The sequence below is a fragment of the Sylvia atricapilla genome, chromosome 11 (assembly GCF_009819655.1).
Source record: "Sylvia atricapilla isolate bSylAtr1 chromosome 11, bSylAtr1.pri, whole genome shotgun sequence".
Classification (NCBI taxonomy): Eukaryota; Metazoa; Chordata; class Aves; order Passeriformes; family Sylviidae; genus Sylvia; species Sylvia atricapilla.
Window position 1 is genome coordinate 575,040 of NC_089150.1, and position 16,372 is coordinate 591,411.

The following is a 16,372-nucleotide window of genomic DNA, read 5'->3' on the forward strand; positions in this document are numbered from 1 at the left end:
AGCACTCACATTTAGCATCCTGATGATGAATGAACCTGATTTTCTCACACCACACGTTTGTCCTGGGCAGTCCTGGGTGTGCTGCTGAGCTTTGTGCCCAAACCCTTAAAGTAGGAGCAATTTTTGACTGCAGTGAAAATTCTTGAGTCATGTTCTCCTTGGCCATACTGGGAGGTTTTGACCCTCCATGGCAGCGTGGGGAATATTTTGCTTCCTAGAATTCTCTAGGATTTAGCTAGCAAATTCCATCCTTCCATATGGGCAATAGTGCCTGTTCTTTTCCCATGACATTTGATACTTGGGTGACTTTTGAAGCCTGTTTGCTGCAGTGTTAGGAAATATTTTCTGGCCCACATGTGCTGGGTGTTCCATGGGCTGGCCTGGTCCTGGTGGCTCAGTGGAAGCAGGGCAGGACACTGTGGATACCTTTGTGAATGTGGGTTAATGTGATGAGGTACTGAAAGCTGGGGGGGAAAACAAACACTTGCCTCGTCCAGTTTTGAGTGTCTAATTTCAAAGTCTGCAGCTTTATCATCTTTTTATTTGTGGCAAAAACATTTGTGTGATTTTTTGTAGAGCTTGACCTTCACAAAGGACCAGACAGAGGAAGAAATTGATGAGATCCACGCTGAATATCGTAAGTAACGTAAAAAACATCACCTCATTTTGCTTTTAAATTCACTTTCTTCTCCTTTGAACTAAAATACACTCACTGATTGCCTCCAAAGGCATCTCTGTTTAGACATTTTGCTCTCTCTTGGTGTCCTGCTGTGTTTGCTGGCCATGCAAACAGCAGAGCAGGTGAGGGGTGTGCAGCTCTGTGGTGTCACTGGGAGCCTTCTGCAGTGACACCAAAAGCCTTTCCTGAGCCCACAGGGGACATATTAAATACTGTCTGAATTTTTCAAAGACAGGTATTTGATTGAGTTTAGATGGCTGAAAGGGCGTGGCTACTAAATTAATCACTTGGAGATTTTGAGAGTTGCAGGCAGATTAACTGAAAATTGAAAAGTTAAGAAAAATAGGAAAAGGGGGAAGATAGAAAAATGTTCTAATGGGAAGATACGGTTTTAAAATTAATAAAAAATACTGACCAAAGAGAAAAATGGTAACTAGTGTCAGGTAATTATTTCTCATAAAATAATAAGGAAGAAATCATGACATGAAAAAAGTACATTAAAATTCAAGAACGGTTTGAGATTAAAGAACTCTTATCAAATGCCATTATTTCACTGTAAAACAGTTGGACTTAAAAAAACTTTATTACACAATAAAACATTTTTTCCCTTTTATTTTACAGTATTTGCACCCCAGACCCTAATTCCCAGCTGAACGAATGAACTGTGGTGTTAATTCTGAATAACCCCCCCTAAATGTACTTTTGTTCTGTTTTTCCATATGAAGAAACATGCTGGGGTTGTGAACAGCCTTGGGGAAAGGCAGGACAAACTGGGAGAAAATGCTTTTTTTCCTGCTTCTTTGCACTTTCCCAGGCTCTTGGCAATTTGCACATTGCACTGTTGGCATTTTTTTTTTTTTTTTTTTGTCTGTTTGTGAAATAGCAATTAATACTTTGGCTTGCTGAACCTGAGGATGGGAGCTGGCTGGGAGCTCTGCCTGGCAATTACAGCCACTGTCATTTCCCTCTGCTCCACAGGACTCAGGGGCACCCTCAGCCCACTCTGCTTTTTTCATGGTCTCTATTTAAAGAGTTAAAAAGTCTACAGGAAAGGAAGTGCATCTGTGAAAAAAAAAAGTATTTGGTTGCCTTTTCTGCTGATATATCTTTTAATTTGCCGTGTTCTTTGGAGGTCTGCTCCTTTGTGTAACGTTTTAAGTATTTGTTGTTCTGTCTGGGGCTGGTTTTCCTTGCTGCAGTTTGGTGGGATGTGCTTGGGGTGTCGTTTCAGCACCACAGTGATTTGCAGCACAGCTGAGCAGTGCTTGTGTGCCAGGGCATTTCTTTTCAAGGAGCTTTGTAGTTCTGCCATGAGCCAGAACAACAGAAGATAGCAATGCTGGAAAAACTGAAGCACCAAAGGAATTCCGTGATGAGAGTGCAGCAACTGAGACACGACATCTGGGACAGAACTTGCTTTTTATTACCAGAATTTTTGGCCTTATGTGGTGTTTTCAGCTACTCAGGGAAAAGGAGTTGGTGTCAAATCTGTTTCCTTCTGTGGGGCAGAACTCGGTGTTGTTTTATCATAGAATACATCAGAATTTCTTCACTGGAGGGGTGGTCAGCCATTGCAGTGGGTCCTCAGGGAGGTGACACAGTGCTTGACAGTCCTTTCTGAGAAGAAATTCTTGCAGATGTCCAGCCTGAGCCTCCTCTGGCACAGTTTGAGGCTGTTTCCCCTCATCCTGCCCCTGCTGTCAGTGGGTTCCCTCCCTGCCTGGCCAAGGGTGGGTGATCCACAGCCACAGCTGGATTTTCCCAGCTCTGAGTAAAGCTTTTGAAGTACCAAGGTTAAACAATTCCATTGCTTTGGCTGAGCAGCAGAGGAGTGCTTAAAACATACCAAGTGATTGCAAGTGCAGAGAGTATTTGCATTATTAACTTAAAGGGTCTGAGTCCCAGCAGTGTAATGGGCACACAGAGCATCAGGTGTCCATCTGTGCCAGTGCTCTGGACTGTGGGTAGCTCTAAAAAAGCACAGACACAGATTTGGATCGTTAATGGAATGTGGAATATATCACAGTGCTGGGTTGGTTTTCGTCTGCTGTAACAAAAAGGCTTTTAATTCAGTTTTTTGTGTCCATCTCTGTTCCTGTCCTCTCAGTGTTTGTGCCTTAGTCCTGTGGGGTGGTCAGTGATGCTCTGCTGCCTTTCAGGAAACAAACACAGAAGCGAGTTCAAGTTCTTGGTGGATCAAGTAAATAAACGGTGGAAGAAGACAGGTGAGAGGAGAGCAGAAAGTGCTCAAAAGACAGAGGAAGTCTCTGTCAAAGAGCTGCCAGCAGCCACAGGTCAGTGACATTTAGTATGGTCCCCTCTTGGACCACGCTAAGAATTGTGGGGATCCCAAAGAAATGGTCTTTCATCTGTTGTTGTTCTTCTGGAACCTTTAAGGGGGGAAAAACCCAACCAGCAGAAAGATCAAACAGAGCCTAAAATGATTTATTGCAGCATGGCAAAGGAGGAGGCCAGTAATGGCCTGATGGTAACAGAGCCAAGGCTTTGTCTGCATTCCTTACCCGCTTCCTTTGGGTTCTCATGGCTAGTGGTGGGATTGTACAGAATTAAAACAGATCTTTGGTTTGCTTGGGGTTTTGTTGGTCTGTTCATTTATTTTAATTTCCCCCTCCATCTCTCCTGTTGCCCTCTCCTGTACTATTGGTTGATGTAATTTAGCTTCGTTCTGTGGTGACATTTTAATCATCTGTTCCTGATTTACATCATCTTGCTTTTCATCTTTAAAATATCTGTTTCCCAGTCTTTATAACTTTTAAACAAGGGGCTATGCTTTGCCTAAGGGGAAGTGCCATAAGGATTTGATATATACTGGTGCTAAATAATTTGATTTGATAAATATTAACTGTGCTGGGCTGTTATTGCACAGGCCTTTGCTATTTTTACCCTGCTAATTTCAGAGTTGTGTTTCATTAGTTGGACAACCGAGTCACTGGGATCTGCTGGTTGTTTTCAGCAGACAAAAATATGCCCCTGGTATTTAATTATGCCTGTTAGCGGGAGAGAAAGGGCAGGCTGAGCTGAATCCAAAGACTGTGAAGCCCTTCCACACTCTGATTAAAGTTCTGCCTGGCCATTTCTGTGCAGACCATTGCTGGAGGGGCAGAAAAGTCAGAGTGGTTTGAGCAGGAGCATGGCTTGGGCCCTGGGATGGAGCCAGGACGTGTCTGTGACTGTCACCATCAGTTACCAGTGACATGGGTCTGGGGAGGGCTTAGTGTCCTCAGGAATTTTTTACTAAAGTAGCTCACTTGCAGATATTTGTGAGTGTGGCATAAGGGCAGTCTGTCCTTTCACACCAGCATTTTTAACCTCGATGTGTTTTCTCTTTGGAGGGGCAGAAGGTGTCTGTTCAGAGAGCTGTTCATCTTTTCATTGAACAAAACACTTGTCACAAAACCAGCAGAATGGTTTTCAATTTCTGTCTGTTGTGTTCTCTGGAAATGATTTTTCGTGTTGAAATGGAAGTGTCAGTGCATTGACCTTGTCTAAGCTGCATAAGGAAGTAAATCACAGCTGAAGATAAGCCTGTTAACCTGATCTGTAAAACTTAAAGCTGTCTGGTGCAGGGGCTGAAGGGGGTAGTACCACAAGCAGCCAACAGTGCTCATTAAGTCTTGCTAATTTCTGAAATAAAGTTCCATCTGATGAAATGTGTAACACACCCTCACCCTTAGTTTCTCTCCTGGTGTTTGAAACTCAACAGTGAAACGTTTCTGGTTCTCAGGGAGTTGTTGGTTGGTTTCTTTTTTTGTAAATAGACATGAAAAGAAATTCAACCTTTGAAACTGATGGAGTTTTGCAAAACAAGTATGTGAGAATGAGATGTTGGTATTTAAATGGTTATAACTTACTTTTTTCATAAAAATCTCTCTCTAGGCTGCAGAGTCCTAAACAATAGTATTTTGCATTCTCATTCTTTCTAATCTGTGTCTTTCCTCTTGGTAGAACCTGGAGAAGAGCATCACACAGCTGTTGTCCCTGGAAAAGCCCAAGCACTCCAATCAGAAATTCCTGACGGCCAAAGAAGCGAATCTCATTCGCAGGAATGGCAGAGATCAGACTCTCCTGAATTCTCTCTGTCATCTGGCTCAACCAGCAGGTGAGTGAGGGGCTCTGTGCTGCAGGGGGCTGCCCTGGGGAAGCTGGGGCAGGACATGGAGCAGTGCAGGCATCCAGCAGCTGACTCTTCTCCACCGTCTTCCTGGGATGGAGCTCAAATACATCTAGAATTCACTTAGCAGTTTGTAATGCTAGAGTTTTGTGGTCAGACAAGAGGGACCTTCCATCATCACCAGGCAGCACTTCAGCTGAGCTTTCAGTGCATTACTGCTGCTGTTCTCATCCAGGGAGTGCTGGTGTAAATGTTCCTTTGGATACAGAAACAGGGAGTGGAATGTCTGGGGAACCAGGACTATCTCTGGTGAGTCCCTTCCACTGCTTCACCTTCCCATCTGCTGGAAGTTTTATTTAGAGAGGTCCCAAAATTGATATGACCCCAGTCTTTTAAGTAGTGTAGCTGTAAGGACCCGTGGCCTCAGTTTCTGGAGCAAAGGTGAAAAAGTCATTGAAAACAAATAGAGAATATTTGGGTTTTTCTGTGTGCCTAAAAGCAAGAGAGCCAATCTTGCTATCTTGCTGATAACAGAAATGAGAGGAGAGTGTAGGTCTGCATTACCAGCAATAAAAGGGTTTCCTGTGTTTTTAGAAGTGGGAGATAATTAGAGGAAGTAGCAGAAGGTCACCAGCTGAGCTAGGAGTGACAGTTCTTGATTTCCCACCCCTTAGACCCCTATTACCTGCCTCTTCCTCCTTGTTCTGCCAACACTAAGAGTAGTGGTTGGCTTCATTGGTGGTTATTAACAGAGCAATCAAATTGAAATATTTTGGCAGAAACCAACTTTCCTGAAGTCATTTGGGTTCACAAAGAGCTTTTAGAAGTCATTGTGAGGGTTCCCTTTCACAGAGGGAAATGTTGAACTGAGTGAAAGCCCAGGGAGACTTTGGAATGGGGAGATCAGCTCAGGGGATTAGAGAGCATCAGACAGTAAATGTCTTTGTTTTACAGGATCAAACCTTGCTGCCAGTTTCCATTTCCTTGAATAAGTGGGAGCACACAGTAAATATTTGTCAGTAAACAGCAATATGCTGGCTGGCAGAGCACCTGGGGAGGCAGGAAGGGTCGTTGTTGCCCTTTCAGAATATCACTGCATTTCTGTTTGGCTTCAGACCTGTGTTATAGACCAGTAAAGCCCTTCCCCTCCTCTGGCCTTTCCCCTCTGTGCTATCTGTGTCTTTCTGCCTGAACGGGTACTGTAAAATTGTTGAAGGCAGCAAATCAGTTTATTTGCTGTTCAGTGTGTAACAAGCCTTTAAGGTGAGGACTAGATTTATCTCAGTTTCTCAGGATGTAAATGATGATGACAGTTTTTCCTTCCCTGTGCACAGGGAGCTGTTCTGCTGTTCATTTCTTGGTCCCTCCCAGGGTTCTGGATTCCCACAGAACTCTCACACTCTCATACCTGAGTGTCTCATTTCAGGTGTGGTGTTGGAGCAGATTGCCCAGCCCTCAGTGGGACAGTGACCTGCAGAGTTTGGGTGCCCCTCTGGTCTGGCTGCCCAGGGCAGGGGCAGCTGGAGAGACCCAGGGAGCCCTGGGGCATCGCAGCCTGCAGCTTCTCCTGCTCTGCATCCAGCCCTGGGGCTGCACAAAGAGATGACAGCAGCACTAATGCAGTGGAAGCTCAGCTGAAGTGACGGGTGCTGCCTGGTGATGATGGAAGGTCCCTCTTGTCTGCCCAGTGCTCCTCATGCCAACCTGTACCTGGCTAAAGAGCACTTTGGAGTGTTTTCCTGTGTTTTCTGGGAAATAAAGAAGGTTGCAGGGAGTGTCCCCCTTTTCAAATGCTGGGGTAGAGGAACACTTACTGAAGAGAGGCAAATGTGCTCTTTGTGTGGACTGTTTGTGCTCCTGCTGGCTGCCCTGAAGGGGCAGGGGGGCTGCTGGCCTCAGGGCAGTGCCCAGGTCCTGGCTGGGCCCTTGGAGGTCTGTGGGTCCTGCTGTGGCCAGGGACCAGCTTTGGGCTGTGCAGTTCCCTCCAGGCTGCAGCTCTTCCTCCCAGGACCCCCTGGATTACGGCAGCACTGGCAGGGGCTGTGACATGCAGGTGTAGTCCTTCCAACTGCATGAAAGGAGGACATATTTTATCACTGTGTGCTTTCGGTGGGGCTGGTGTTTTGTTAACTGCAGTGAAATAAATCCAGCACAAATCAAACAAGAGTGATTTAGATGTTGATGGTTTTAGTAGTATTGTGGTTTTGTATCAAGTGATGGATTTCTGAGGCTTGTGTTTTTCTGATAACGAGAGGGTATCCTTTGCCAAGAGTAAATGTTTGTCACATTGAAATGTCAAAACTGGAAATATATTTGGGATTCCAGATCTGCATGCTGTGTTCCCGTGAGGAGGGTACTTCTACATGGAGGGCTGTTGTTTTGATGAATTAAAGCAAAATGAGGATGTTGAGTAGCATATAGAATGCAATGGAACAATCTGCAAGTCAGAGTTGAAATGTTTGTTCTGCCAAAAAGATGGTGCAAAGAAATTAGTGATTCTTCTGTTTCCTCCTTCATAAGGTTTGTCTCTTCTCAGTCTGATGTCAGTACATGCTAAGGGAGTGCTTAGGGTCAAGATTAGAAATTCATCCATTGTACACTAATCACTGATGAACTGATATTATTCAAAGGTCCATGCTAACACTGAGAAAATGAGACTTTTCCTCCTGCTGCAGAAAAGAGGCAGGCCAGGCGTGGAGGTGGTAGCAGCTCCCCAGACATGCTTGTGCTCCAGAGAGATTGATGATCCCACCAAGAGAGCAAACTGTGTGTTACAGATAAGCACCAGAACACCGCCAGGGCTTTGAAAGGGTCATTTTTCAAAGCTCTGAAGTCACAGTGGCACAAGGCTTCCACAGGAATGTTGTGCTCCATATGAATAGTCCTGTGGTATTTTTTGACTTTCTGGGACTGAAGCCAAATTTTACGCAACTACTTAAACAATCGGACAATTAGGGAAGAAATTAGGAGGAACAATGATAAGCCAGTTAATGAGCTATGTAAAGGAAATATTCCATTATAAGTATTTTATACAATGGGGATAATACGTAGTTTTTAAAGCAAATGATCTTTTCTTGAAACTGTGTTCAACACAAGTGTCGGTTCCTGATGACTAAGCTAAGACTTGATGGAACAGCAGACAAAACCCAACACTGGCCTTGTCTGAGATGCTGAAACACAGTCAGAATTTTGAAATCCTGGTGGGAAAGTGCTGTGTCCACAGTCTGTATCAATCCCTGTGCTGTTGGAATACCCAGAGTGACTGCAGTGTCTGCCAGGAGGGTTCATGCCCAAGGAAGGGGCCTCATTTGCAGTATATGGAGCTTTTTTGGCAGTGAGTTCACGAGCCATTGATCAGGATCCAAGATCTGGATTTAGCAGGTCACTTATCCTTGGATTTATGTGCTTTACATAATATGGGCTTTAGTTCATCAGCAGCAGAAGAAGTAGAAGTAGGAGTGCACTGGATGGCAGCAGCCCTCTGAAATGGGTGACATGGTTTGGCAAAGCTGGCGGGATGGAGAGCTTGGAAATGCTGTGTGAGCTCTTCCTGGGCAGCTGCCTCGGTCTGAGTTTGAAGGCAGCCTTGTCCTGCGCCCTGGCCATCGCTGTCAGATGAGAGAAGTGTATGAAAATGTGTTGATCGGTGCAATAATTGCCTTTTTTAGTTCTTCAGGACTTTTTTACTTAATAAATCTTGCACTGCTTTGGCTCAGAGATGATGCATATCACAGCGTTAGACAGGACTGTTTGATCTGTGAATTTTGGCCTCAAATGGGGGTTCATTGTGAGAGGATGATGATACTTTTCTGCTATGCTGTTGATTCATACTTTTCTTCCCAAACCTTTGAGCTGCAACAAATGGCAGGAGCTGTGAGGCGTGGGGCCACTGTCAGGGCCAGCTGGTGGCCTCAGATGTGCACGGGGGAAGCTCTTACACACAGCCTGTGTCCAGGAGGACGTCAGTCCTGGGCAGGAGCCGTGGGGTGTGGACATCTCTGAGCCCTGGGAGCAGGAGTCGTGGTGGGGAGTGCTCTTCACAGCCACTGCTGCCAGGCTCCAGAGGGAAGCAGTTCAGGTACTTGCAGCAGATCTTCCCCTTTTCCCAAGGCACAGCCTCAAAGGTGTGTTCTTGGGCTGCAGAGGGGCCGTGGAGAACCAGGGAAGCCTGGGAAGAGTCAGGGGGAACAGCAGGGCAGTGGAACCTGTGTAGGGTTTGGTACAGACAGGAGCCCTCCGTGGGGCCTGGGCAAAGCCAAGGCTGGCAGACCTCTCCAGGGACAGGAGGATGAAGGCGTGGGGTGAAGAGGAGGCTCTGGAAGGCCAGGGAAGATGTTGTGCTGCACAGCTCATCTTGGACATGACAGGGTGCCTGGGCTGCTCCAGCAGGGAGCTCGTCCCCTTCCTTACAGGGGACAAAGTCGGGATTGCAGGAGGGAAGGAGCTGCTGTCCCTCACTCCTGGGGGCTGGGCATTCACCTCCCAAAGGGAGATGGGCTGCAGCTCATTGCTTGTGCCAGCACTGAGGGAAAACATGCCCAGAGCCTGGTGCACAGCACACAGCAGGAGGGAGGGAGGGAGGGATGGGAGGATGGAGGGATGGAGGGATGAGAGGATGGAGGGAGGGATGGGAGGATGGATGGATGAGAGGATGGAGGGAGGGATGGATGGATGGGAGGATGCTGGCTGCCCGCACCAGGCTGAGGAGGAACTTAATCTGCCTTAAAATAAACCAATTCAAAGAGCCGTTTGCTCCTCTCAGTTTTAGAACAAGACGTGTCATTCACACTTACATCAGCTTTTTTCTCCCTATTTTAGGGTGGTGTGTTTATCCTAAATGAAAGAGCAGGGGGTGGTGAAGCGAAAGCCAACTGATGGTCAAGGAAGGACGAGCAGACTCTTGGTTGAGTGTCTGTAAGGGATCAGGGAACCAATCCTGCAGGAATAGAGTTGGGGAAGTGTCTGAGTCACTGGAGCTGCATTTTTCCCAGTGTGGAGGCATGAATAAGTGCAGATCACCCTGCCACAGGATGCTGGCTGCATCTTGAGCAGTGCAGGTGAAGAACTTCAATCGTTTTGCTGTAAAAATTGACTCATCTGGAAATGATCTGTGAAATTGTGGGAAAGATTAGTGACCTTCAGTTAAGAAAAGGACAGAAAGCTTGTTGTGGGAATTTCTCTTGAGTTTGGAGTCTGAATAAAGTCTGAAGGAGTGTTTTGCTGTGCCTGGATGTGATGTAGGTAGATACCTCTGGAGTGTTGAAAAGGCAGAAAACATTGGAGAAATGAACAAAACAAAAATCCTGAATTCTGTGATCTCTTTGCCTCTGTGGGGTAAAATTTATAGGCAAAAACCCTTCAGAATGAGGCAGCTGTGTCTCTTATTTAATTCATAATCTTCAATTTAAGAGCTAATCATTTGATGCTAAGAGAGGGAGGAGTTTTCTTCAGGGAAAGAAGCAGTTAATTTAAAATGCAAATTCAGTTGGTGGTCAAAGTTGCTTTTGTTTACTTTACAGTGGTTTTTTGATAATTGTTTTTCAACTGTGGCATATTTAAGGGTTTGTTTTTTTTTAAATTTTCAAAGACTGTTGTCCCCTGGCATGTGTCAAAGGTGTGTAGTTAGGTCAGCTCCATGTCAGCCCTGCTCAGGCTTTGGGACTGAAATCACTGTCTGGGAGAGCCGGGATGCAGAGAGCTGCTTCAGGGAGCGAATGGAGCACTGGGATGCTGGAAGAGATCCTGGAGCACAGGGCTTTTAGCTCCAGCTGGAAGTTCAGAGCCGTGGTTTGTGCAGCTCCTGCAGCTCCTCAGTGTCTCAGCGCAATTAGGGCGTAGGAGTTAATTGGGTTCTCTGGGGACTGGGGCCGTGGCGCCAAGGGCCCGTTCACAGCTCCATGTGTAGGCCAAAGGTGGGCCTTGCTCCAGGACATTTTGTACTCGATGTTAAAAAGTTTGGTGGGCCTAGGCCATGGATTCCACATGTGGATTCTGACCGTGCGTTGCTGCTTTGAGCATTGGCCAGACTGTTTCAGTTTTGTTGTTTTGCGGCGACAAACGCGGCGGGTGATAAATGCTGCAGTTTTCAAGGCAGGGAAGTACATCATGTTCAGGCCTCAAACCTGTTCTTTTTCTATTTTAGGGGACTAAAAGCACGCAAATAGCCCTGTGTCCTCCCCAGATCTTTTTTAAAATGCAGTTGGAACATCAGAGTGAGGTTTGGAAATATGATGATAACTCATTCCCTGGGCATCCACTCGTGCACCGAAAATGAGCTTTTGATGGGCTTCTAATTCTGAGAGTAAAAACAATGTTGACTTTCAGAAGTTTCCCCATCCATTTTTGGTATCTTTTTCCTTTTTATCAGTATGACTGAACGTGCCTGTGTTGGAGGTTACTCTAACCTGGTGTTGTTTGTCCAGCCAGATTCCTGGTGGTTCTGTAGTTATCTCCACAGTAACAGCTGAGGACTCTCACTTCACAGGGGAGACAAAACGGGTGGAAAAACTCCTGCTGTCTTACAGAAATTTTATGTCATGCTGATTTATTTAAGAGTGACTTTAAAGAAAGAAGGTACACTTTACCCCCAAAACATCTTGCAGATCCTCTCCAGAGGAGCTTTCTGTGCCTGGGAATACAGAGGTGGTACCTAACAGACATAAACACGGAATTGTCTTGTGTGTTCAGTAATGATAATGAGACCCCAGGGATAACTAAAAATTAAATGAGACAGAGATAGAAGTTTCTGGACTGTGCTGTAGGCTGATGCTATTTCTCATTGCTGTTGCTGCTGGAGGGGCTGAGGGTCTCATCCAGGGGTTCTGCTGCTGTTGCTGAGTCGAGCCCTGCATTGCTGAAGGTGTTGCTGAAATAATTCCCATCCATTTTATTTTCCCCTTCAGCACCAATTCGGACATTCTGGCAGATGTAGAAGGGTCTGAGACGTGTTCAGCATCCTCTGAGAGGTGAGTAGAGTATCCAAGAGCTGGTCCTTGGGATGGGTTTAGGTCTGTAGTTTGAAGTTGGTGGAATCCTGGAGAAGCAAATGCCTCAGGGAAGTCAGATTCTTGGAGAATCCCCACAGTTCTGGGAAGCACACTTTTGTCAGTGAATGTGGATTCTCAAAAAATGATACCTGGGTCCTCCAAGAATCCACAGATGCCCAATTGAATATCTTTATTCTAATGGATATAGAAGTATATATTTTATTTTTTTAAAAAAATAGGAAACTGCTTTTTAATGGAAAATTAAATCTGATCTTCTGTTACATTTGAGAATTCCATTGCTGACAGAGCTGTAGGTGAGGCTGACAAATTGAACGTGCTGGAATTGAGCATCAGTTTTGATTTACTTCTGTTTGAAATAAGAGGAGCACTTCCTGGTTGTTAAAATCTTAATGTCTGCAAGTCTCTGAGTCATATTTCTGTCTCCCATGTGAAAACCTGTGTGAGGGGACTGGGGACAGCTGGAGAGGGCTGTGAGTCTGTGAGGTCCCTGGGCTCGGTGCTCTGGGAATTGGTGTTCAGTCCCAGGTGGATCTCAGTGCTGGGGGTCACACACACCTCCCTGGCCATGGCTGAGGGTCCCAGGGATGTAGGGATCCATTTCCCTGAGGGTCCCAGGGATGCAGGGATCTGTTTCCCTGAGGGTCCCAGGGAGGCAGGGATCCATTTCCCTGAGGGTCCCAGGGATTCAGGGATCCGTTTCCCTGAGGGTCCCAGGGATTCAGGGATCCATTTCCCTGAGGGTCCCAGGGATTCAGGGATCCATTTCCCTGAGGGTCCCAGGGATGTAGGGATCCATTTCCCTGAGGGTCCCAGGGATGCAGGGATCCATTTCCCTGAGGGTCCCAGGGAGGCAGGACATCCAGTTCCATTGTGGTGCAGCTCTGGAACACAACTTGTTCCTGCCAGTATCTTCAGTGTGTATCTGGTGGTAGTCAGCAGATGTGGACTTGAGCATCTTGGAGTTTTCCATTGTTTTTTTCAGTTGTGAATCCCCAGTTTAAGATAAATGAATAGTCCCTGCAGGATGGATTGAGCCTAGCAGATGGTATAAAACAGAGTGCACTTAAAAGGAATGTTTAATTAGCAAAAGCTGTTGACAGATTAGCGGCATCTTTCATGTCAACACTATGTGGAATTTTAAGCTCCGAGGCTGAATGATAGAAATCAGCTGCTTCATTTACATACAGCTAGTTTAAGAGCTTTTTCTTTAAAATGAACTGTGACTAAAAATAAAGCAGTCGTTGAGTTTTCTGTGGGAAATACTTTGTCCATAAATGAGGAGAGTGCCTCACACGGCTGCAGGCCCCAGCGCTCCTTTGGGGTGACACTGACCAACCTCTCGTCCTGCTTCCAGACAGCTGTGCCCCAAACTGCCTTTCCTGATAGAACATCCTTATGGTTTTGTCACTGCCAGGGGTTGTCCTCACTTATGGACTAGGAATCTGGGGGTTGCTGCTGTTCCTTGGGCTCCAGACTGGTCCCTGGGGGCAGAAGGAGAGGCGCTGTGATGACCCTGTTCCTGCAGGCTCAGGAGCTGTGGGATGATTTGTGGTGCTGTCACCTTCTTCAAATGAGAAGACAGAGAAATATTTCTCTGCCCAGTCTTGGAAGTGCCCAAGGCCTGGCAGGACAGGGTTTGGAGCAGCCTGGGATAGTGGAAGATGTCCCTGCCCGTGGCAGGGGTGGAATGAGATGATCTTTAAGTTCCCTTCCAACCCAAACCATGCCGTGATTCCCTGTGACCTGTAACACACACGTGTGCAGCATGTGCGCTGCTCCCGGTGTTCTGCAGAGTGTGTGCTGTGTGTGGGGCACCTGCAGAGCCTGTGACTGACCCTTCTTTCCTGTCCTGCAGCAGCAGCTCCGTGGTCCTGGCGGGGAGCAGGAGGACGCTGCGCCGGCTGCGGCTCCCCGAGAGCGACAACAACGGGGTCGTGCCCCAGGGCAAGAGGAAGAGGAGATAGTGCTGCAGGAATGCCCGGGCTGGGAAACACCTCCTGGCTTTTCCCCAATCTCACAGTACCTGGGCACTGAGTAAAACACTGTATTTTCACATCACTGCCATTCCAGCTGCCTTAATGACCAGGCTGGTGGGTTTGCCCGCAGCCCTGCGAGCCACTGAGCTTGGGGAGGTTGGGGACAGGGGGCCAGAGCCCTGCAGGAGCCTGGCTCCTGTGCCTGAGTTCCCTTGCAGCAGCAGGCTCTGTGTGCTGCCACTGCTCCTGCCTGCATGCTCTGGAAGCCTGTCCTGCCCTCCTGGAGGCAGCTGCAGGACAGTTTCCTTTGGGGGTGGGCAGTGCTGGTGCTCAGTTCCCTGGCAGCCAGGGGAGGGAAGGACTGAGGAATGCAAGGAGATTCTGTCCTACACTATCAGGCTTTTTTTGTATGTCTGTGTAAGCTTACTCAGTGTTATGTGTTGTTACTCAGCCTAAAGTCCTGAAACTGGAAAGAAGCTGGAAGGTTGTTGGACGTGGAGTATTGTAGCTTTCAAGCAAATAGTTTCTTTGGAGGTGGTAGAGTTTTGTGATGTAATAAAGCGGTGCAAGAAACCTGAACATTAGGGAAGGCTTTGAAAAATAAAGCTTGTAAGCAAAATATGAAAAATAATTCGGGCACTTTTGCTGAGCCCTGAGGTTTTGGTCAGAGCCTGTCAGTGGGAGCTTGGCAAAGAAGGCACAAAATCTGAGTAAGATTGAGGGTTGTTATGTCTTGGCTTCAGACTGTAGCTGAGATTCAGAAATAATCCTCCTCAAGCCATGGTTCCCAGGATATATTTGTGTTTGGAACAGGCTGAGTCGTGGCAGATATAAACTCTCATAAGTACATGAGGTGGAGAGATGCAGAGGCAAAGCAGGAATCTGCTGTGTTGATTTGGTTCTTTTTTTACTAAACCAAACCTTTTGAAAGACAATAATTATCGATGTCTGCTTTAGGGCTGCCTTTTTCACAGCAACTCACATCAGGCATTGGAATTGGTTGCAGTTGGCCAGTGAATGGTGATAATATTGTAAATTAGTATCATAGAAGGCTTTCTCCAGGCTCTTGCAAAGCAGCTGCTGCTGTGAGGGAGGGCACTGGTGTGGGGACACCACGGCTGCTGTGGCTGCAGGTACTGACATTTCCATTGGAACTGAAGAGCCACATGGGAGCTGTGGCAATTCCATGGGGCAGGAGAAGGGAGAGAGCAGCTGACACATTAAAGACGGGCAGGAATTAGACTGGTTTGCTGACACCGTGTCAAGATTAATTTTTTTTTGTGTCACTTACTGTTGTCATCACCATTTAAAGTCCAAAGTGGTGACCGTTGTCTGGGATGGAGCTTTTTCCCTCCTTTGGTAGGGGGCTGTGTGTTGGTGCCAGGGAGAGGCAGTGCCATTTGTGGAGGTGACAGATGTGAGGAGGCTCAGACACTGGCCGAGGTGCAGAAGGAGGCTGCATGGAGCAGACACTGGGCAATGTGGAGGCTTAGGAAAATAGGGGTTTGATGGTCTGATACCTCATTCCCACCCTGATGGATCCAGTCTCCTGCCAGGCCCAGGGCCAGCTCCAGTGCCAGGGTGCTGCCAGGTCCAGCCTTTGCCAGGAGGCTGCTGCTCCCCCGGGTGCCATAAACGATGTGTGCTGCACATCTCACCAAAGATTCACAGGAACTGCGTAATGTAAGGGAAAAAACAACAGAGAAGGAAACACAGTGTCCTCCCCAGGCTGTGCTGTCCCCTGCTCCCCTGGGCAGCTCTGCTCCGTCACTGAGTCAAGGGGCAAGTGGAGCAGTCAGGGGCTGGGGGCACAGGTCAGGGCCAGAGGAGCAGAGGCAGTGCTGACAGCAGGGAGGAACAGGGTCCTGGTGGGGCTGAGCATGGCCCACGGCCCCATTGAGGGGAAAACCCCACCCCTGTGTTCTTTGGGTGAGTGATCATAAACTTTCTGCACCCTCCTGGTGCCTTTTGCCTGGGCTGGTTGTGACCCGTGTTTGGCAGTGCAGGGCTGTGAGTCCCAGGGACCCTCTGTGTCACCCTGCTGGCCCTCCAGCCCACCCTGCTGTGGGTCCAGCCTCTCTGCAGCAATTCCCAGCGTGGCTCTGAGGCACATTCCCCATGACTGCGGCTCCCTGGAGAACTGGGAGCAGGGCAGGAGCTCCCCGGGGGCTGATACTGGCAGCCAGGGTGGTGCTGGGCTGGGCTGCCGCTGGAAGGCTTTGGGCAGGGAATCCGTTCAGGAGGAAATTAATTTAGTCATGGAGCAGTCCCTCAGGCCGGGGCAGAAGGGCAAAAGTGGAAACAAAATAATCAAAAAGTGAAAATGTGCTGTTCCCCCAGCCGGGCAGCAGAGCCGTGAGAAAGGCGGCGATCCTGGGAATGGGGAGAAGCAGGAGCAGAGTCTGTGCTGGTCCTGGGCGTCCCTGCTGGCTCCCACTGCTTGTCCCCTCTGAAATGAGCAGCTGGGGCTGCACCAGGAGCTGGGGGTGAGGGGCAGCACCTGCTTTTGTTTGGCTTTGCAGATACCGGGGACTTTCTGCTGGAATGCTTTGAAGGCAGAGGGAATGTGGCCGGGCTG

At 47.7% G+C, this 16,372-nt stretch overlaps 1 protein-coding gene across 2 annotated transcripts in view; it reads left to right on the plus strand.

Moving 5' to 3' along the window:
* The window catches only part of RAD18 (RAD18 E3 ubiquitin protein ligase), a 29,331-nt gene extending 15,458 nt beyond the window's left edge, over positions 1 to 13,873 (plus strand). Inside the window, exons 9-13 of one of the 2 annotated variants that reach the window (XM_066327132.1) lie at positions 577 to 637; positions 2,839 to 2,973; positions 4,646 to 4,799; positions 11,714 to 11,776; positions 13,677 to 13,873. In XM_066327132.1, coding sequence (XP_066183229.1) covers positions 577 to 637; positions 2,839 to 2,973; positions 4,646 to 4,799; positions 11,714 to 11,776; positions 13,677 to 13,782 — 519 coding nt within the window. In that variant the 3' untranslated portion in view covers positions 13,783 to 13,873. Of the gene's footprint in view, positions 1 to 576; positions 638 to 2,838; positions 2,974 to 4,645; positions 4,800 to 11,713; positions 11,777 to 13,673 lie in introns of both variants that reach the window. The other variant, XM_066327131.1, reaches the window with a different exon arrangement.
* The last annotated feature ends 2,499 nt before the right edge of the window (positions 13,874 to 16,372 follow it).